The 21,695-nt window shown below is 43.0% G+C and overlaps 1 protein-coding gene across 1 annotated transcript in view; it reads left to right on the top strand.

The window, feature by feature from the left end:
* Positions 1-21,695, top strand: part of LOC116980249 (suppressor of tumorigenicity 14 protein homolog) — an 87,942-nt gene that overhangs the window by 32,741 nt on the left and 33,506 nt on the right. The window contains exons 9-13 of the mRNA XM_033032302.1: positions 3,222-3,319; positions 16,038-16,141; positions 16,941-17,124; positions 17,478-17,484; positions 17,651-17,755. Of these exons, the coding sequence (XP_032888193.1) occupies positions 3,222-3,319; positions 16,038-16,141; positions 16,941-17,124; positions 17,478-17,484; positions 17,651-17,755 (498 nt within the window). The remainder of the gene's footprint in view (positions 1-3,221; positions 3,320-16,037; positions 16,142-16,940; positions 17,125-17,477; positions 17,485-17,650; positions 17,756-21,695) is intronic.

The raw sequence follows: 21,695 nt of genomic DNA, 5'->3' as shown, positions 1-21,695 counted from the left end.
ACAAAATAGAGAGAGTACAGAGGAGATTTACTAGAATGTTGCCTGGGTTTCAACAACTAAGTTACAGGGAAAGGTTGAATAAGTTAGGTCTTTATTCTCTGGAGCGCAGAAGGTTAAGGGGGGACTTGATAGAGGTCTTTAAAATGATGAGAGGGATAGACAGAGTTGATGTGGATCAGCTTTTCCCTTTGAGAATAGGGAAGATTCAAACAAGAGGACATGACTTCAGAATTAAGGGACAGAAGTTTAGGGGTAACATGAGGGGGAACTTCTTTACTCAGAGTGGTAGCGGTGTGGAATGAGCTTCCAGTGGAAGTGGTGGAGGCAGGTTCGTTGGTATCATTTAAAAATAAATTGGATAGGCATATGGATGAGAAGGGAATGGAGGGTTATGGTATGAGTGCAGGCAGGTGGGACTAAGGGAAAAAAGTTGTTCGGCACGGACTTGTAGGGCCGAGATGGCCTGTTTCCGTGCTGTAATTGTTATATGGTTATATGGTAGGTACTCGTGGCATCAAGTAGGTCGGGGCGTTTTTTCTAGCCTGATGAAAAATATCCACGAGTAAAAAATGTTGTGAATTAGGTTGCGAAAGTGGGATAGGTCCTTAACACTTTGTTAAATTAATATAAACACTCTGAGAAAATATATTGCTCATAAGTTGGACAGGATTACTGTAAACAAGTCATAGAGTTATCATTAAACAGCTCAGAAACTTAGATGAGGTCCTCACACATGTCTCCTCGGTACCCTGCAGCTCTCGCTCCCATTCCCCCTCACAACAAGGCCAGAGTCCACAAGTCCTCACCTTTCATCCCATCAGCCGTCGCATACAACACATAATCCTCTGACATATTCGCCACCTCCAATGGGATCCCACCACTAACCATATCTACCCATCTCCACCGCTTTCCACCGTTCCCTCCATAACTCCCTGGTTATCTCATTCTTTTCCACCCAAACTACCCCCTCCCCAGGTACCTTCCCCTGCAACCGCAGGAGATGCAACACCTGTCCCTTTACCTCCTCCTTCGATTGTGTCCAGGGACCCTGACAGTCCTTTCAGGTTAGGCAGAGGTTCATTTGCGCTTCCTCCAACCACATCTACTGTATCTGTTTTTCAAGGTGTAGACTCTTATACATTGATGAGACCGAACGTAGACTGGGCGATTCTTTCACTGAACTCCTTCGCTCAGTTCGCCTGGACCTACCTGAACTCCCAGTTGCCAAACACTTTAATTCCCCTTCCCATTCCTACACTGACCTTTCTATCCTGGGCCTCCTCCATTATCAGTGAAGCCTAACGCAAATTTGAGGAACCGCATCTCATATTTCACTTGGATACCTTACAACCCAGTGGTATAACCTTTGATTTCTCTAACTTCCTATTACCATTGAATTCCCTCTCTCTCCATCCCTCCCCCACCCAAGTCGTACTAGCTTCAAAGTCGTCTTGTTGAGTCTCATTGTCTGTAACTCATTTTCACCTAGCCCATGGCTAACAACGAATGGCTTGTTCGCATTATCAGCGTTACTTTTTTGCATATCGTTTATTCATTTGTTCTATATCTCTCTATATCACCATCTATCTCTTGTTTCCCTTTCCCCGACTCAGTCTGAAGCAGGATCTTGACCCGAAAGTCACCTCTTTTTTTCAGAGATGCTATCTGACTCGCTGAGTTACTCCAGCTTTTTATGTCCATCTTTGGTTTTAACCAGCATCTGCAGTTCCTTCCTACAGAAACAGGTCCTTCGGTCCAACGTCGATGCTGACAGAGATGCCCCATCTAAGCCTGCATTGACCCATATCCCCTCAACCTTATACTATCCATGTACCTGTCCAAATGTATTTTACATGTTATATTACCTGCCTCAACTATGTGCTGAACATAACCACCAGCTCTAGCTGGTTCCATCACCACCATCTGTGTGAAAGTATTACACCTCAGGTTCCTATTAAATCTTTCCCCTCTTAGCTTAAACCAGTGTCTTCTGGTTCTTGACTCCTCTATCCTGGGAAAAAGACCTAAACATTCACCCTAAATATTCCCCTCATGAACTCATACACCTCTATAAGATCACCTTTCAGCCTCCTGCGCTCCAAGAAATAAAGTCCCCGATCATGTTGGATATGGTCAGTGGATTTTACTTTGATTAAATGAGAAATTGTATAGATAAACAATTTAGCCTGTTAGGTTTTTAAAATGTGCTTCATAAATTCTCTCAAGGGTGTCCTGATATATATCAGATGTCTCGCATAGAAGAAACATAACGGATAAACCATTGAGACAAGAATATTATCTAATTGGAAAATTGTATATTTTGTCAATATAGGATGTAATTTTGATTTTGAAATGTGCATATTAGAGACATGGAATCTACATGGCCCTTTAGCCCAGCTCGTCCATGCTGGCCAAGATGCTCCATTTAAGCTAGCCCAATTTACCAGGCCCATATCCCTTGAAACTTTTCCTATTCATGTAAATATTTTTTAATTTATTCAACCTTTTCTAGTGGTTTATTATGGAATCTACTATGATTACATACTTGTAATGTTGCTGTAAGTAAGAATTTAATTGTTCTCTTTCTAGACATATGACAATAGGGGACATAAGTCCTAACTCTTGAAATATGAAAAACTAATTAAAATGGGTATTAAAATGGAGAATGATTATTAATTGAATATGTTTGACCTCTGTAAGAAATAGGAGCAGGAATAGATCATTTGGGTTTTTGAGCCTTCTTTGCGATTTGTATATTTCATCGCCCTTCTTCCATCACAATTGCGCCAAACGCTAATTTTAACAATCCAGGACCGAAGAATATGTGTCCTAACTTCCCTTTAGGTTGTGTTGTTTTGAAAATAATGAGGATAGATAGTTTCCTGAAGAAATTCCAGAGCATTAAGATTTTAGCAACTGAACACATGATTAAGTGTTTACGTTTGGGAATGATGAAGAAGCTGTTCTCAGAATAATAATAATAATAATTTGTTTATAGGGACAGTGCATATTAATGAACATTTGCATGTAAATATGCGAGATTGTAGCCAATCAGTAGCTAATTTCCATCACAAATAGCTCCTTGCAGCTGGAGGACTTTATAAACTGCGCTTTTATTTGTCATCAGAAGTATGAATATACTCTGTCAGAATGGTTTACGACTCTCCAAGATCAGTGGGATTGCAGTGCATTTCTTCATTCATAAATTTTTTCTTTTACAGCCTGTGGTGGAAATATAACTGCTTATAATGGATCCCTGATCTCTCCAAATTATCCCTTTCGATACCCTCCAAACATTAACTGTATCTGGAGAATCACAGTAAGTACAAATTATCCAGATGTTCTACAATGAAGGGTTGCCAGTGGATGGTATTCAATATGTAGCCGTTTGCTTCCAGTGTCAAGCAGCCTGTCATGGCTCTTCATTAATCTTCATTCGAGTTACCACATATCTATTCTTTCAATTTCATGCCTGGTTAAAATCAAATTAACATTGTAATTGTTTTCTGTATGTACATGCATTAACGTTGGAAATATCAAAGACTGACGGGCATAGCTTTTAGATGAGAAGGGAAAAGTTTGAAGCAGATGTGCAGGGCAAGTTTTTCTTTTACAGAGGGTGGTGGGTGCCTGGAACATGCTGCCATTGATGCTGGTAAAATCAGAAATGATAGTGATGTTTAAGGGTTGTTTAAGAAAGAACTGCAGATGCTGGAAAAATCAAAGCTGGACAAAAATGCTGGAGAAACTCAGCGGGTGAGGCTGTTAATATTGGCCAAATTGGAAGTATTATAAAATGGAGGATCTTTGCATTTGCAAGGCCTGCTTGGCCTCTGTATGTGAAAAGTTGCAAGCTGTGAACTGGCGCCAGATAGTCTGAACCCCAGATTGATATGCAGGAATAGGAAAGATCCAGATGTCCTCTCCATTGTTAAAATGTATGAGGACTTTGCAGAAGAGCTCAAAGGTATTGCAAATGCATGATCAGGATTGGCCAGCTGCAGAGCGGTTGTAAATACTGTTAATAATGTTGCAAGGTGTTAGTACTGCCGTTTGATGATTGGGTGAAGTGTGAAGCCTTGTTTGAATTGTTTACACTACCTGGAAAAATTTTGCATTACTTGATTAACTGACTTGCTTCCAGACGCTTCTGTGGAAACATTGTAATGGAGTACTTTGTAATTGGGTTAGGGAAACTGTCAATAACATTTTAATGTAATCGATATCTGTGATTGGTTTGGTGGGGCTGCCACCCCCACCTAGTTACGTGCCACAGGGTCCGATGACCTATAAAAGATTGAACCTCACAAGGATCGTCGTCGATCTTCTGGAGGGGCGCTTGGGACTGCGTAACCTTTTTGGAGGTGTCTGCTTGCACGAGGCTGAAGGGCTTGAACAAGCAGTGACAAGGATCGGACCGCGGTGGTTAGGTATTTTATAGGGAGTTCGTTATTGTTTCAAAAATAAAGTTTAGTGGTCCAGTGCTTGACTCAGTGTTTTACTGAACTAGACTAAGGGGGGTTAGCTCTAGGAGAATAATTACATTAGAGGCTCGTCCGGGATCTCAACGAACTCTCAGACATAAGTTTGCGATCGGGGTGTTGAGCCGTTCCAGGTTGCGAGGTGGTTTTCGCATCGGTTTTCCCACTTCGCTAGTTGTAGCGGATTGATAATTCAAGCGCTTGTGTTGGGGTTTCCAACGGGATCCAAACAGTAGTTTAGCAAGCACTGAAGGCTTTCTTGGAGCAGTACTAAGAGGTGAAGTGCTGCGTCATTGCTGAGGGTGCAAATTGGAAAGGCACTTTAAAGATTGGCATCGACTTCCAGTGTGAAACGAACACGCGCTGACGCCCGGTACCAAGCAGGTAGAAAGGAAGAAGCCCGTGGGTGAGCCTATGAGGGTTTGAGTCCTTGCCAGCATGAGTAGTATCTGGAACTCTGAAAAGAAGGGGGAGGAGTCTCGTAAAGGAACCGGGAACTCAGTGTTTAAAATATAATTGGCAGAAAATACTTTTAGCCAATCCTGAGAATTTAATCATAATAAAGATGTCTGTTTAAAAAATAAATTTTAATTTGCGTACTAAAAAGACAATTGGATAAGAAAATAACGAGTTAAAAAATTTTCGATCCAAATTTACCAAATTCAGGACATCATATTGAAGTGCTGGTTAGTTCTTATTCCAGGCTTTCATATTGGAAGCTGGATGTTGTGTATATATTTTTTTCCAGATTAACCTATGTATAATAAATTTTTTGAAGCAGTAGTTTAAAGTGTATTTAAAATTTGCCATTGTTTCATTGTATTTACTGTGTATTGCCTTTGATTCAAAATTTTGAATGTTAGATTTCGAACCGACTGTATAAGAACATAGTTTGATTAAGACTGTTATTATAACTGGAGTCCGACTCGTGGCTGTTCGTATCCTTCCGATCACTGTATCGAGGGGTTGTTCCGTTGGTTGAAAACACGACGACGAGGGATTAAAATATACTGTGATTTGCTTTTGGAACTGTACAGTTAACGAATGCGATATTAGATGAATGCTTGCATTTTATATGGGAGTGTGGTTTGTATGATAGTAATAAGTGGTATAATTTCTTGTCTGAGTGCGATTTTGCTCGCGTGTTTGGCGCTCATTTGCATGTGTTTAGATTAAGGTTGCTTTTGGTATAGGAAACTGGCTGTGGAAACGTGTTTGATTGTGTTTGACTGTATTTGATTGTTCACTGAAGCACCTTAACCTTTTGACGACTGAGGATTGTCAATACAATACAATTTATTGTAATTAGAGCCTCAGTGAGGCTCAAACGAAATTCCGTTTCCACAGCCTTACAAACAAAGACAATTTCCTACAGACATACACACAATTTAATTCACACAAACATCCATCACAGTGAACCTACTGTGATGGAAGGCAAAGTCTTTTCTCTCCCCTGTTCTCCATTTCTCTCCCGATGTCCAAGCCCCAGGCGGGCGATGATAAGTCCCACGGCCATTTTAGGCCGTGCCGGGCGATTTACGGCCCCGCTCCCGGTCTAAAACTCACAATGTTGGAGCCCCCGGCGGGCGCTGTAATGTCCCACGGCCATGAAGCCGCGCCGGGCGATGTACGACCCTGCTCGGGTCGTTCCAACCCCGCGACACGGGCTGGAGAAGTCGCGTTGCGGGAGCTCCGGGAAGCGGTCTCTCTCTCCCCCCGGACCCGCGAGCTCCCGATGTCCCAGTCCACCGGACCTGCGGCTGCGTTGCTGGAGCCTCCGAGCCCCAGGAGTCGAGTCGCAGCAGCGAGTCACCACCGCTCCCCACGCTCCGAGGCCGGCCAGCCCCACGATGGTGAGTAGTCCGCAGCTCCGCAGTCTCCCGAGCCCCCGGGTCGTTCAGGTTGGAGGCCGCTCCATGGTGCTAGACCCCAACGACAACGGAGACCCGACAGGGAAAAGGTCGGGTCTCCCGGACAGGGAGGAGATTTTAAAGTTTCCCCCTCCCCCCGCCCCCCACAGATACACATTTAAAAACACTATTAGAAAAACACCAACACTACATTTAACTAGACAAAAAATAAATAAAAAAGACAGACTGGCTGTAGGGGCCGCTGCAACGGGTGAGTCGCGCCGCCACGGGGAGTTGAAGTTGAAATTGTGTGGATTTGTGAGAGACTGTAGAGGAATTTGGGTATCCGATTGAAAGGATTGATTGTGTGATTGTGTTGTGAGAAGTTTGACACTGCTGGCGCATTGCGAAACTTTCTTTTCCATTGTTTGAGAATGAGTTTGATAGCTGCGGAGTTTGTGGGAGAAGTGTGAATTGTCGAGGAGGTGTGAGTTGCTTGAAAGTTTGTTTCTATTGTCTGCAAACATGGGAGATCAACTGGAGCGAGATATGACTGAAGATTCTGAAAGACCATTGCAATTAATATGCAGTGAATTTCCACAAAGAACTGAAAGATTAAGAGACTTTTCGGGGGCATTGAATAAAGAATTAGGGGATGAATTATGGTCCGAGGGGGGCGTTGGAACATTGGAGGGAGTGAAGTATATTAAACAAATTATTTGCCAATGTAGTGACAGTAAGGAAACGAAGGAGTTAATAGGATTGTGGAGAAAATATTATGAGGAACGAAAGGCGAGTAGGGAGGCTGCGAGAATGGCAAGTTGGAAGGAAGCAACTTTATAGCGTGGAATAGAACTGAAGGATACTGAAGTGTACCGACTTCCAGGCACCTCAAGAGAGGGGCATGGATGTATTAGAGAGCAAGGGAGAAAGAAATCTTCCAAAGGGAAACAGGCACCAGTAGGTCTCGAATTTGAGGACCCGATGGTTGGCGTTAGTTTTGAGGGGGACGAAGATGAGTATTTGGAGGACTGGTAAAGTGTTAAAATTAGAAATTCACGGCCTCCACCTTATTCCTCTTGTGTTCCCCACAGTTCAGACACACATTGTTTAGCTTGTGAATGCAATAGACAATCAGATTCTGCAGCACAGGATTCTTTAATCCCGACCGCTCCATTGACGATAGATAGTCCAGTAGTTCACGGTACCAAGAGTAAAACAAAAAAGATAATTCCACTAGTTAAGGACAAAGAATGTAGAGGAATAGTACAGGAACCAGAGTATTCTTGCGAGCCTAAGCCTAGACGAATTAGACGAGTCGCGAGAGAAAAAAGGGAGTCATTTAGAAGGTGCCGTGAACCCCCTAATGAAGAGGAAGATATATCTGAGAGTGAGACAATAATTGAAGATACCGAGATAGATCCCGATATGGCAGAAAGTACAAAAGCAAAACAAATAACCCGGAGGCAGTTCCCCGTCAGGGAAAAGCCTAATCCTTCCTTTGATCGGCCAGTGCAGTGAGTGCAATTAATCCCCGTACAATAAAAGTCTATACCCCATGGAAGCCAAATGAGATGATGGCAATTTCGAGCCAGATACACGATCGTAGAAAATCACCTGCTTCCTTTGTGGATCACGTAAGAACTACAATGCACGTATATCATGCAGACTCCCGAGATTTATGGGCAGTGATCCAGCAGATAATGACTCCAACTGAACATACTAGATTCCTAACAACCCTCGGACACCCGACACATGAAGCACTGGCAAACATAATAGCAGACAATAGTGCAAGGGAAGACTCTTGCAAATACTCTTGAGAAACCAATTGACCCAGCTAGAATCTTGGATGTAAGACTGAAAAAGGGAGAGGGAGCAGATGAATTCTTGGAACGATTTTCAGAATTGTACATGGATCAATCGGGTGACCTAAATTATCGAAATGGAGTAAATTCTCCACTACACTGTGCCATGTTGCTGAATTGCCTTCCCACTAATGTGGCTGAATCCATTGAAACTAATAACATGGACTGGACAGAAAATAGTGCCAGTCAGATGGCTCGGGCAGTAAGATACCACTGGAAAGATATAAAAAAGCAGAAGAGTCAGCCTGCAGTGAAACCAAAGACCAAGTATGTAATCAGGAAAGAGGCGACAAAATCTGACTCTGAATCATGGTGCCCCAGACTACCAGCAAACTATGGATTGGGAGAAATTAACGTTCCAGAATAGTTAGATCGATATCAGAGAGAAATACCTTCCCTAGAGCCAATCCCACAGAGACCACGTTTGAGAAGACACCGAACATCAGTATTAGGCCAGTGTTATACTTGTGGGGGAATGGGTCACTGGAGTAGGGAGTGCCCAACCAGAGAGAGGAACGAAAGAGGGAGTCACAGAAGAAATTTCCAAGATCAGAAAGAGTGGAGAGATCCCAGAGATCAACGAGATTATAGAGAGCAAAGAGGGAACTGGCAGGAAAATCAGGAACCCACAGGGCAAATATAATTCTCCCAAAATAACACACCATTTACACGCCTATGATTAGCAAATTTAATGGTGATTGGATGCAAGTCTGACGAAGAACCGATACTATCACTACAAGTAGAAGGGAAAACCTGCATCTTCTTGGTGGACAAATGCGCATCCATGTCATCTCTCCAATCAGCTTACAATCTCCCCAAATCAAAAGATGTTCAAAACCTGTCCGGTTTTCAAGGACAGGTCTGCCAGTATCCCATCTTTGAGCCAGGAAGTAGTATATAGACGAAAGGCAATCAGACACAGATTTGTTATAACAACCGGATTGGATTGCAATTTAATGGCTAGAGATTTGCTCTGCGCTTTCCAATTGAAGATAGAATGTGACAATAGAGGAATAGTAGTGACCCCCTGGGCTCCCGTACCGCAGTGTTACTCCATAGCGACCCCTCAATGGTGGTCCTTAGATCTTGAAGAAGAACCCCCACTCCATATTACACTGGTTTATGACAGGAGTGGGAAGAATAAAGAGCTGGAGGCCTTCTTTAAACCATATGAAGGACAGGACTGGGAGATAAAAGTTTTGGCACTAGTTGAAAGAAATGAGGGAGCTGCAGAATACGCTGAGATACCAGTAAAACTATGGAAGAGAACTGCAGGGATTGCTCCTCACATTACCCGAAAAGTAAATTACCCGGCGAGTACAAAAGTCCTAGGAGCAATGATGAAAGGGGCAATCACCATGGCAGACCTGAATAATTATCAAAAGCAAAATTTGTCAAATCAATATGTTGCTGAATTCTATCAGGCCCCAAGGACAGTTGGTACCCACCCTCGTCATCATCTGGGGACAACAATATCCACTAAAACCACAGGACATCAACAGCATTGACAAATCGATTCGGGGGTTGCTAGAACAAGGAATACTGGTGAAATGCCAATCGATCTGTAACACCCCTATTCTTGCAGTTCCGAAACTGGGAAAAAGAAGGCCAATATAGACTGGTACAAGATCTAAGAGAAATCAACTCTGTTGTAGAACCGCTCCATGCCCTAGTGCCAAACCCTGCCCATATCCTAGCCCAAATACCGCCTGAAGCAAAAATCTTCTCGATAGTCGACTTGCAACATGCATTCTTTTCCTTGCCTCTCCACAAGGACAGCCAATATTTGTTTGCTTTCACATATAGGGGCCAACAATACACCTGGACCAGTTTGCCTCAAGGGTTTATCAATTCGCCTACTTTATTTTCCAGATGTCTACAAGAACAATTGAGTACTTTAAATTTCAGGAAGAAGTCTACATTAGTGCAGTACGTTGATGACTTATTAGTGGCCAGCAGAAACGAATCAAGTAACCGTAAAGATACTGCACAATTACTAAACTCTCTAGCTAATTTGGGATATGTAGTCTCCCACAAAGGTATTAATGGCCCAGGAGAAAGTAACATTTTTAGGGATCATAATTTGGCCAACTGAAAGGAGTCTAGAGAAAAGCAGACTCTAACCCATCTGCAAATTCCCAGTTTGTAGAAAAGCCAAACAAATGAGGCAATGGCTTCGCATGGTCAATTATTGTAGACCTTGGATCCCTAACATAACTCTAGAAACTAAAGAGCTAACACCCTATACCAGCAAGGAGGGTGAATTTAAACTAACCAAGAAAGCACAGGAGGTCTTTGAAAACTTAAAGAGATCGTTGATGCAAGATCCGGCGTTGGGAAGACCATTGTGTGACAGATCTTCCCAGCTTTACTGCACCATTTTATCCGAGTGTGCAACCTCAGTTCTGACCCCAAAACATGGGGATAGACATGGGGGTAGACCAGTTGCCTTGTACTCTTCTAAATTAGATCCTGTAGGCAGGGGACACCCACTCTGCACCCAAATTTTAACAGTTATATATAATAGTTTACAATCAGCTGCTAATTTGACCCTCCAGCAGGAGATTGTAGCATATAGCTCACATTCAGTAGCAGCACTGTTAGGGCAGCTCCAGGCCCAGCACTTGACAATGGCTTGCCAAAATAAGTATGAGATCTATCTCTTAACCAATCCAAAACTTCAATTTAGACATTGTACATTAATTAACCCAGCCTCTATTCTTGTCTCACCCCCAGAAGAGCAATCAGAAGTGGGACATGACTGTTTATTTTGTCATCGAGGAGGAAACATCTGGAAGAGAGGACTTGAGGAATGCACCTATAGAGGACTCTGACATAACATTGTATGTAGATGGGAGTGCATCTATTGGACCGTGGGTGTGAGATTGTCTGGGTATGCAATTGTTGATCAGAATGAGGAAATTGTAGAAGCAGCTGCCTTTGAGTCACCTTATTCAGCACAACAGGCTGAATTGTTTGCTTTAATTTGGGCTTGCATTATCGGGGAAAATGTAAAGGTAAATATTTGCACTGATTCTCGGTATGCATTTGGAGTGGTGCATGATTTTGGAGAATTATGGAAAAATAGGGGATTTCTAACTTCAGCAGGGACTCAAATTTCAAATAAACAATTGGTGACAGATTTATTGAAGGCCTTAATGCTACCCAGACACATTTCTGTTATGAAATGTAGCGCACACACAAAAGGACAGACCCCAATAGATATCGGGAATCGTAATGCTGATTTAGCAGCAGAGAAAGTATCCCGGGAACGTAAGATGGTAGTACCAAAAATGATGAGGCAGACTTAAAGTTTAAATAACAAGTCCCCTTCGGAGAGACTGATGCCAACAATCCAAGAAATTGTTCAGTTGCAGGAGGAAGCAACTGAAATGGATAAAGAACGATGGAGGCAACTTAGGTGTATACTGGATTGTATGACTGGACTATGGACCACTCCAGCAGGGCAAACTTGCATGACAGATTATTTGGCAGTATGGGCCATAGAATGCATGGACTATGCAACCCATTGTGGTGCAAGGGCAGTAGGAGACACTCTTTTTGCTACTTGGTGGCATCCAAGATTACAAACTTTAGCTCAGAAGATAAGCAGTAATTGCCTGGTCTGCCAGAAATACAATCCAGGGAAAGGAATAGGATGTGAAGAGGGAAAGACACCATTGCCTATGGGTCCGTTTGAGACATTGCAGATGGACTATATCGAATTAGAAAGGTGCCAGGGTTATAAGTATGTACTTGTCATAGTCGATGTATTCAGTCTGTGGATCGAAGCTTATCCAAACCTTGATAACAAAGCAGCTACTGTTGTCAAGGTGTTAATGAGAGAAATTGTCCTTAGATTTGGCATCCCTATTCGACAGTTCAGATAACGGTCCACAAATTAATAAAGAATTTTGTGAACAGCTGGGGATCCAACAGCAATTGCACTGTGCTTATCGACCATAGACTGCTGGACTTGTAGAATGTCGATGACATTTTAATGTAATCGATATCTGTGATTGGTTTGTTGGGGCTGCCACCCCCATCTAGTTTCGTGCCACAGGGTCTGATGACCTATAAAAGATTGAACCCCACGAGGATCGTTGTCGATCTTCGGGAGGGGCGCTCGGGACTGCATAACCTTTTGGTAGGTGTCTGCTTGCATGAGGCTAAAGGGCTTGAACAAGCAGAGACTAGGACACGGTAGATAGGTATTGTAAAGGGAGTTTGTTATTGTTTCAAAAAAATAAAGTTTAGTGGTCCAGTGCTTGACTCGGTGTTTTACTGAACTAGACTAAGGGGTGTTAGCTCTAGGAGAATAATTACAAGGCAGCATCTATGGAGCGAAGGAATAGGTGATGTTTCGGGTCAAGACTGATGTGGTGGGAGGGAAGAAGCGGAGACAGTAGGCTGTGTGAAAGCTGGGAAATGGAGGGGAAGGAGGGAGAAAGCAAGGACTACCTGAAATTGGAGAAGTCAATGTTGATACCGCTGGGGTGTAAACTGCCCAAGCGAAATATGAGGTGCTGCTCCTCCAATTTGCGGTGGGACTCACTTTGGCCATCGAGGAGGCCCAGGACAGAAAGGTCGGATTCGGAATGGGAGGGGGAGTTGAAGTGCTGGACCACCGGGAGATTAGGTTGGTTAGTGCGGACTGAGCGGAGGTGTTGGGCGAAGCGATCGCCAAGCCTATGCTTGGTCTCACCGATGAAGATCAGCTGACACCTAGAGCAGCGGATACAATAGATGAGGTTGGAGGAGGTGCAGGTGAACCTGCTTGGTTCACCTGCACCAGAAAGACTGTTTGGGACTTTGGATGGAGTCAAGGGGGGAGGTAAAGCGACAAGTGTAGCATTTCCTGCGGTTGCAAGGGAAAGTACCAAGGGAGGGGGATGTTTGGGTGGGAAGGGACGAATTGACCAGGGAGTTACGGAGGGACCGGTCTCTGTGGAAAGCCGAAAAGGGAGGAGATGGGAAGATGTGGCCAGTGGTGGGATTCCGTTGGAGGTGGCGAAGATGTCGGAGGATTATCTGTTGTATGTGACGGCTGATAGGGTGGAAGGTGAGAACAAGAGGGACTCTGTCCTTGTTATGAGTGGGGGGGATGGGGAGTGCGAGTGGAGCTAAGGGATATAGAGGAGACCCTGGTGAGAGCCTCATCTATAGACGAAGAGGGGAACTCCCGTTCCCTGAAGAATGAGGACATCTCCGATGCCCTGGTTTAGAACACCTCATCCTGGGTGCAGATGCGGCGTAGACGGAGGAATTGGGAGTAGGGAATAAAGTCCTTACAGGAAGCAGGGTGGGAAGAAGTGTAGTCCAGATAGTGATGTTTAAGAGGCTTTTTGATAGGTACATGGATATGCAGGGATTGGAGGGATATTGATCACGTTGAGGCAGAGAGATTAGTTTATCCTGCATCATGTTTGGTATAGACCTTGTGGACTGAAGGACCTGTTCCTGTGCTGTCTTATTTATCTATGCTTTGTGTTTGTTGCAACCCTATTTACTCCATAACCTCAACATATTGTTGATTTTCATTAAAAAATGTCCCTCATTTAAATTTTTTAAAGAAAGGGAGAGGAGAGGGCCTGACCGCCTAACCGTTTATTATTTTATAATTTTTTTATCTTTTTATTATTTTTAAACTTTAGTAATCTTTTTGGATTAAAACTGATCATTTAAAATTGAAGAGCATAAAAATTAAAATCATTAAATCATAAATGTGAAAATCCAATGTTTAATCCAATAAGATGTACCGGTGCATACAGTCGCATAGATGCACTGTGAAGAGGATACTAAAAAATAAAATAAAAGGCTGGAATAAGTGTTTGGAAACTTTAGGAGAAAGGGAAAAAATGAACAGAAGCTAGATTTTAAAATATTCTTAATTTGATTTGTTTTCAATACTTATTTTCGTTGTATGGAGTTATACACACATAAAATAAAACTAGACCTCAGTGGAGTTGATTAATGTAAAGTTATAAGGAAGCTGAATATCCATGTTTAATCAGAAAACACTGGTCAAACCTATCACTAAATAGTCTTCCATGAACAGCTTCTTCCCAACAACCAAGATTCAAGATTTGGCATGTGTCCCAGATAGGACAATGAAATTCTTGCTTTGCTTCAGCACAGAATATAGAAGGCATGGATACAAAACAGATCAGTGTGTCCATATACCACTGTATAAATATATACACACATGAATAAATAAAACAGATAAAGTGCAAATAAACAAATAATGGGCTATTAATGTTCAGAGTTTTGTTTGAGTTCAGTTCAATAGCCTGATGGCTATGGGGAAGAAGCTGTTTCTGAACCTGGACGTTGCAGTCTTCAGGCTCCTGTACCTTCGACCTGAAGGTAGCGGGGAGATGAGTGTGTGGCCAGGATGATGTGGGTCCTTGATGATGCTGCCAGCCTTTTTGAGGCAGCGACTGCGATAGATACCCTCGATGGTAGGGAGGTCAGAGCCGATGATGGACTGGGCAATGTTTACTACTTTTTGTAGTCTTTTACGCTCCTGGGCACTCAAGTTGCCGAACCAAGCCACGATGCAACCGGTCAGCATGCTCTCTACTGTGCACCTGTAGAAGTTAGAGAGAGACCTCCTTGACATACCGACTCTCCGTAATCTTCTCAGGAAGTAGAGGCACTGATGTGCTTTCTTTATAATAGCATCAGTGTTCTCGTACCAGGAGAGACCTTCAGAGATGTACACGCCCAGGAATTGGAACACTACAAAATACCAACTAAACTATGAATGACGAACTGTATTAGTTGCACAAAGGACTTTGGGATCTTTGCACTAATATTGGGGTTTTTAGTTTATTATTTTCTTGGGTTTATTAAGTTATCGATGATTATTGTGCTTACAGGCCTGTTATGCTGCTGCAAGTAAGAATTTCATTGTTCCGTGGTCAGTACATAGAAAATGTTCCTGATTCTTGCCTTGAGTAAAAGTGAAATAATCCATTCAAGAAATCAATGACTTGGGTATCTTGGATGGATTCTTTCACTTTTAAAGTGCAAGCTGCAAATATGATAGTGCCGTTAAAGTGTTCGGCTGGCAACCGGAAGGTAGCCGGTTCGAATCCTGCTTGGAGTGCATACTGTCGTTGTGTCCTTGGGCAAGACACTTCACCCACCTTTGCCTGTGTGTGAATGTGTGTGAATGTGTGTGAGTGATTGGTGGTGTGGTCGGAGGGGCCGTAGGCGCAGATTGGCAGCCACGCTTCCGTCAGTCTGCCCCAGGGCAGCTGTGGCTACAGAAGTAGCTTACCACCACCGAGTGTGACTGAGGAGTGAATGAATAATGCGATGTAAAGCGCCTTGAGTATTAGAAAGGCGCTAAATAAATCCCATCCATTATTATTATTATTATAGTTACATGGATATGCAGGAAATGGAGGGATACAGATCATGTGCAGGCAGAGGAGATTAGTTTAACTTGGCATCATGTTCAACAAAGACATTGTGGGTCGAAGGGCCTGTTCCTGTGCTGTGTGGTTCTGTGTTCAAATCCTTTAGGTTGCAACGCCTAGGTTCTCTGGTTCTCCATTTTTTAATGCTTGGAAAAAAATGTGACACTTGTAAGTTTATTATTAAATCTTCAAATGGTACTTTTTACTGTTTTTGCAGACTCAGGCTTTGGCCATTGGTGAATAAACTAGAAAACAGGTCAATTAATTCAACTGGTATACATCAGTTATAATGTGTGTATAATATCTCAATGTAAATCCACGCTAAAGAGACTATGATGCCTTTTCAGCAGAGGACCAATAGTTGCTGAAGTGGAGGTTAATTAAGTACTCCCTGTGCTTTCTGCTTTGTGTTAGGTACCGGAGCCAAACCTTCAATTCCGTATCCAGTTTCGAACTCTAAAGCTGGAAGGCATGCAGCCAGAGTGTGAGAAGGACTGGATTTCAATAGACGGTGTACGGTATGTGGGTAGATGAGTATTTTCCATGTTTAATGATCTATAAACAATTACAGATCAGTCCTACTTGGACTTACTTGGGCTTGTTCTATTACTGACACTTATTATGGGCCTGTCCCACTTAGGCAATTTTTTTGGCAACTACAGGCTACTGCTGCAAAATTTTCAATGTTGAAAAATCATCGACGACAGTGGCAATAATTTTTGTTGTAGTAGGTTGTCGCCAGGTGTCGTAGGTGAATTCCATTAAAATTAGTCCCTGGCAGTCGCCTAAGTGGGACAGGCCCATTAGGCTTTTCGTTGCTCATGGAATTCCAAATTTTTCATCAATGTCGCAGAGTATTGTCGCAGAGTATTAGAGCTGTCCAGGATGGAAACCATGAGGGCGTACTGGGCTAGTCCCATTTGCCCACATTTGGTCCATATCCCATTCAGTCCTTCCTCGGCATATATCTGTCCAAATGGCTTTTAAAAATCATAATTGTATCCACATCTATAACTTCCTCTGGAAACATGTTTTGGAAAATGGGGTTATTATTGTAAAGATCTACAGTATTGTATTGTAAAGATCTAGGGAAACTTGAATAGTCTAGTCGGAGTACAAGGAACAAATTTTTTTTTGTGGCACGGAAAGCAGGAAGCCCCCCCCCCCCACCGGTTCCACCTTCACTCTTGGTGCCTCTCCCCCCCCCCCAACTTTGGCATGCTATGTAACACTAGAGAGTCCTTATCCATAACAAATAGTAGATTTATAAAGGTTCTATGATTTTGAAATGTCTGATGGTTTTGATTCTTTGTCCAGTTACTGTGGAGAGCACTCCAAGACCTTAGTGGTTCCCAGTGCATCCAACACCCTGACTGTCCAGTTTCACTCCGATATGTCTTCCAGTAACCTGGGATTTCGTGCTGAATACAACAGTTTCAACCCTGCAGATGGCAAGTACCTCCAGTACCCATTGACTATTCTAACTTCAAGTAATCCTTGCTTTCCCTCTCTCTCTGTCCCTCCCCCACCCTAGATCTCCGACTAGTTTCACTGTCCTCCTGATTAATCTTCCTGTTTGTATGCCTCGTTGTCACCTTCCCCTCATCCATCAATGAACCATTGAACATTTTCTTGATCAGCATCTGGTTTGATCTGTTCTTTTCACACCTTACATGTTCTTTGTACCCTTCCATATCTCGTTCCCTTTGTCATTGACTCTCAGAATGAAGAATGGTCTCAATCTGAAACGTCACCCATTCTTTCTCTCCAGAGTTGTTGCTGTCCCGCTGAGTTACACCAGCATTTTGTGTCTATCTACGGACTTTGATTGCAACTAGCTTTTAATCATTCAAGTCCCTTGGCTAATTATGAACGTTTTATAAAATTCATTTAATTTCACTAAATCTTTTAATTAAAAAATATTTTAAATTTAAATAAAGCCACCAACCTTTGACACTTACTCCACTCATTTGCCAGTCACCGACTCCCCCCCGATTAATTTGTTCTCCAATTAAATGTTGTTACAGAATGCCAAGGAATGCATGTTTGTGGAGATGGAAGGTGCGAGCTCATGAGTAACAAATGTGATGGTTGGGTTCATTGTAAAGATGGAAGTGATGAGATAAACTGTGGTAAGTAAGTGATGGTGTCGTACAGCAGGGAAACAGGCCCTTCAGCCCAACTTGTCCATGCCTCATCTATGTAGTCCCATTTGCCTACGTTTGTCACATATCCCGCTGAATCTTTTCTATCCATATACACCCAAATGTCTTTTAAATGTTGTTATTGTACCTTCCTCAACCACTTCCTCACCAATCCTCTTGGTAGTCCCTTCAAAAATCTGTGAGACATGATTTCCCACACACAAAGCCATGCTGCCTATCCCTAATCAGTTCTTGCCTGTCCAAATGCTGGTTTGTGGCACAGGGAGTTATCCTGTGATTACAGTTCTAGAAATCCTGGTTTTCAATTTGCTGTTTAACTCCCCAAATTATCTTCACAAGTCCTTATCTCCCTGGGTGATTCTTCAGTAAGTGTCTACTTTGGTGTCCCGCTACTTTGATGCTGTTTTTAATGAAAATCCGTAATTCTATCCCATTTCTTCTTTTTCTATATTGTTAATAAACATAATCCTGATAAATAAAGATTAAACCCTAAATGAATAAAGTGTTATTTTTTTTTTTAAATCCTGATGTTCAATGCCCCCCCACCCCTCCTCCCCCCCCCCGAAAACCGCATGTCCCGATGGTTACCTGTGAACTTTCATGTCGGCATATTTATTTAATGGGGGATCTATCTGAAATGAAAATACTTTTGAACGGTAGGTATTCATAATTAAAATATTTATCACCCTTAAAAAAAACCCTCTATTCTTGATAAAATTATAAATCTTACCGTTTTTCAAAAATTTCTTGTCCCAACGATTGGAGCCATTTACCATCACGCACATTTGTTGAGCAATCCCACATAGCTATAAATAGAATAGACGCAAACTTCCGACCTCAAAACTCTGCAGAATTCAAAAGTCCCCTACCTTGTGAATTTCTCCTGATTCGCGGGACGAGAAGGGTGTGAAAACTCCGTTTTCTGCTGCATAGCAGTACGTACCTTTATTCAGCATCATTACTGAATGGTGCTGAACTCTTAGGAAAAAAAATCATTCTTTTCTGATTTGTTCTGGAGAAAAAATCGTGCCATGTGCCATTCGGGAAACAATATCAATCAATCAATCAATCAACCTTTATTGTCATCTTGCAAGCAACAGTTGTACAGTGCAAAATGAAAAGACGTTTCCCAGGGAATACGGAGCATCGCACATGAAATTTAAAACATTTCACACATAATAACTGAAAACAATCCAGTCCCTGATGGAACAGTATAAATAGTTAAAAGCAGGTAAAACACAACGTTAAAATATAGTAAAACCAATCATAAAATGTCCGGGGCAGCTGATTTGAGTGGCCAGTGTCAGTTATTAGAGTGGCCAGTGCCAGTTATTAAAGTGTCCGTGCCAAGCCGCAGAATCAGGTGACTGTGAGTACAGAGTGACTGTTTAGCAGCCTCACAGCCTGTGGTAGGAAGCTGTTTAGCAGTCTTGTAGTCCGGGCTTTGATGCTACGGTATATCTTGCCTGATGGCAGGAGATCCAGGTGTGTGTGGAGGGGGTGCAGTTTGTCCTTAGCAATTCTCTGAGCTTTTTTCAGACAGCGGCTCTGGAACAGTTCTTGTACCGAGGGTAGGGAGACGCCAATGATCCTCTCTGCTCCCCTCACTACCCTCTGCAGAGCCTTCCTGTCCGAGCAGTTGCAGGTGGAGTACCACGTATTTATGCAGTACGTGAGTACAGACTCCACCGTACCCCTGTAGAAAGTCCTGAGGATGTTGGTGGGGAGTGAGGCCTGTTTTAGTTTCCTCAGGAAGTGCAGTCGCTGATGGGCCCGTTTAACAGTCCCAGTGGTGTTCCTGGACCAGGTGAGGCTGTATGTAATTTGCACACCGAGGAACTTTATGCTCTCCACTCTCTCCACTGTGGTGCCACTGATGTTGAGGGGTGTATGCTTTGGCTGCGCCCTCCTGAAGTCGACAACCACTCCTTTGTTTTGTCGACATTTAATTCTAGATTATTTTTGCCGCACCAGTCCACTAGTTGTTTTACTTCCTCTCTGTACATTGATTCGTCATCTCCGCTGATGAGTCCCACCACTGTTGTGTCATCCGCGAATTTGATGATCTTATTGTCCCTGAATCTGGCAGCACAGTCATGTGTGAGCAATGTGAACAACAGCGGGCTGAGTACACAGCCTTGAGGGGAGCCGGGTCTCAGCGTGATCGAGCCTGAGGTGTTCTTGCCAACACGGCCAATATGGCCAGGCATGGCCTTCCGGGGAGGCCATCCTGGGCTAAAGGCTTGGGCCACCATTCCCGAACAGCCACATCCGCAACTTATCCCCCGATCTCTATCCAGCTCCAGCTCCAGGCGGACACAAAGCCCCGTTGCAGCCGTCGCATCTCTTGTGACCCGATATCTCTCTCCACGCCCGTCCCTCTTCAGCCCTTAAACCCCCCCACACCAGGCTACGTGACATCCACAAGCTTGTACGTACATTACACAAGCTCGAATCAGGGGAGAACTCGTGAGAACTCTTGAATTACCTTGTACAGTGGGACTTAACCCCAACCCCGGCCCTTAACCCCAACCCCAGCCCCAACCCCAGCCCCAACCCTAATCTTAGCCCCAGCCCCAACCCTAGCTCCAGCTCCAAACCCAGCCTCAACTTTAGCGCGAACCCTAGCCCTAAAGATAGTTTTAGTCATCTCCATCACGTGACGATCCCAAACTTGATCATCTCCACCATGCTGAGTCATATCCGTCACACGAGTATTTTGTGTGTAAATGTGTAAAATAAAACAACAATGACCATAATTATCAATGTAATTGATAAATGAACAGTATGCTTCTGCCTATTCATCTGAAGTTAATATTATTTTAGAGGAAGTTGGTGAAAAGTTATGTGAAGGTTACCATTCTTGCTGAAAATCACCACTTTTTTCAGCAGTAAACTGTTACGAAGGTTTTAAATCAATGTGTTAGACTGAGAAAGGTTTTTTTTGGTGGTTTATTTGAGGAAGATAGAGTATTAAAATTAAATTTTTGTCGCACTTTCAAATTATCATTTGATATCATTTCAAATTTTATATTAAATCAGTTATATTTTGCAGTGTAGTTCATCATAAAAATATGATGAATATGACAATGCAATGGGCAACCTGGAAAAAGAGGAGGAAAAAATAAATTAAATTCTCTAAAAGATTGCGACAAACACATTTTTCCCATAGTAGAGATGTTCATCTGTGTGAAACACCATTCAAAGTTGCAAAAAATTAAGTTTTATTTTCGGTTTTCCAGAAACTTAAAAATAGACACTTACTGAAGAATCACCCACCTATGTTATGTGGACCAATATGGACCATGACCTGTGACTGCTCAACCCCCCCTTTCAGAATGACACTGGCCTTTGACCCTAGCCTCAGGCAGGCAACACACCATCCTGGAGTCCGAGAACACTAATGCAATTATCAAGAAAGCTCATCAGCGCCTCTACTTCCTGAGAAGATTACGGAGAGTCGGTTTGTCAAGGAAGACTCTCTCTAACTTCTACAGGTGCACAGTAGAGAGCATGCTGACCGGTTGCATCGTGGCTTGGTTCGGCAATTTGAGCACCGTGGAGAGGAAAAGACTACAAAAAGTAGTAAACACTGCCCAGTCCATCATCGGCTCTGACCTTCCTTCCATCGAGGGGAATTATCGCAGTCGCTGCCTCAAAAAGGCTGGCAGCATCATCAAAGACCCACACCATCCTGGCCACACACTCATCTCCCTGCTACCTTCAGGTAGAAGGTACAGGAGCCTGAAGACTGCAACAACCAGGTTCAGGAATAGCTACTTCCCCACAGCCATCAGGCTATTAAACCTGGCTCGGACAAAACTCTGATTATTAATAACCCATTTTCTGTTATTTGCACTTTATCAGTTTATTTATTCATGTGTGTATATATTTATATTATGGTATA

This window comes from Amblyraja radiata, chromosome 14 (assembly GCF_010909765.2).
Source record: "Amblyraja radiata isolate CabotCenter1 chromosome 14, sAmbRad1.1.pri, whole genome shotgun sequence".
Lineage (NCBI taxonomy): Eukaryota > Metazoa > Chordata > Chondrichthyes > Rajiformes > Rajidae > Amblyraja > Amblyraja radiata.
Note: the sequence above shows the minus strand (reverse complement) of the source record. Positions and strands in the feature narration are given on the sequence as shown.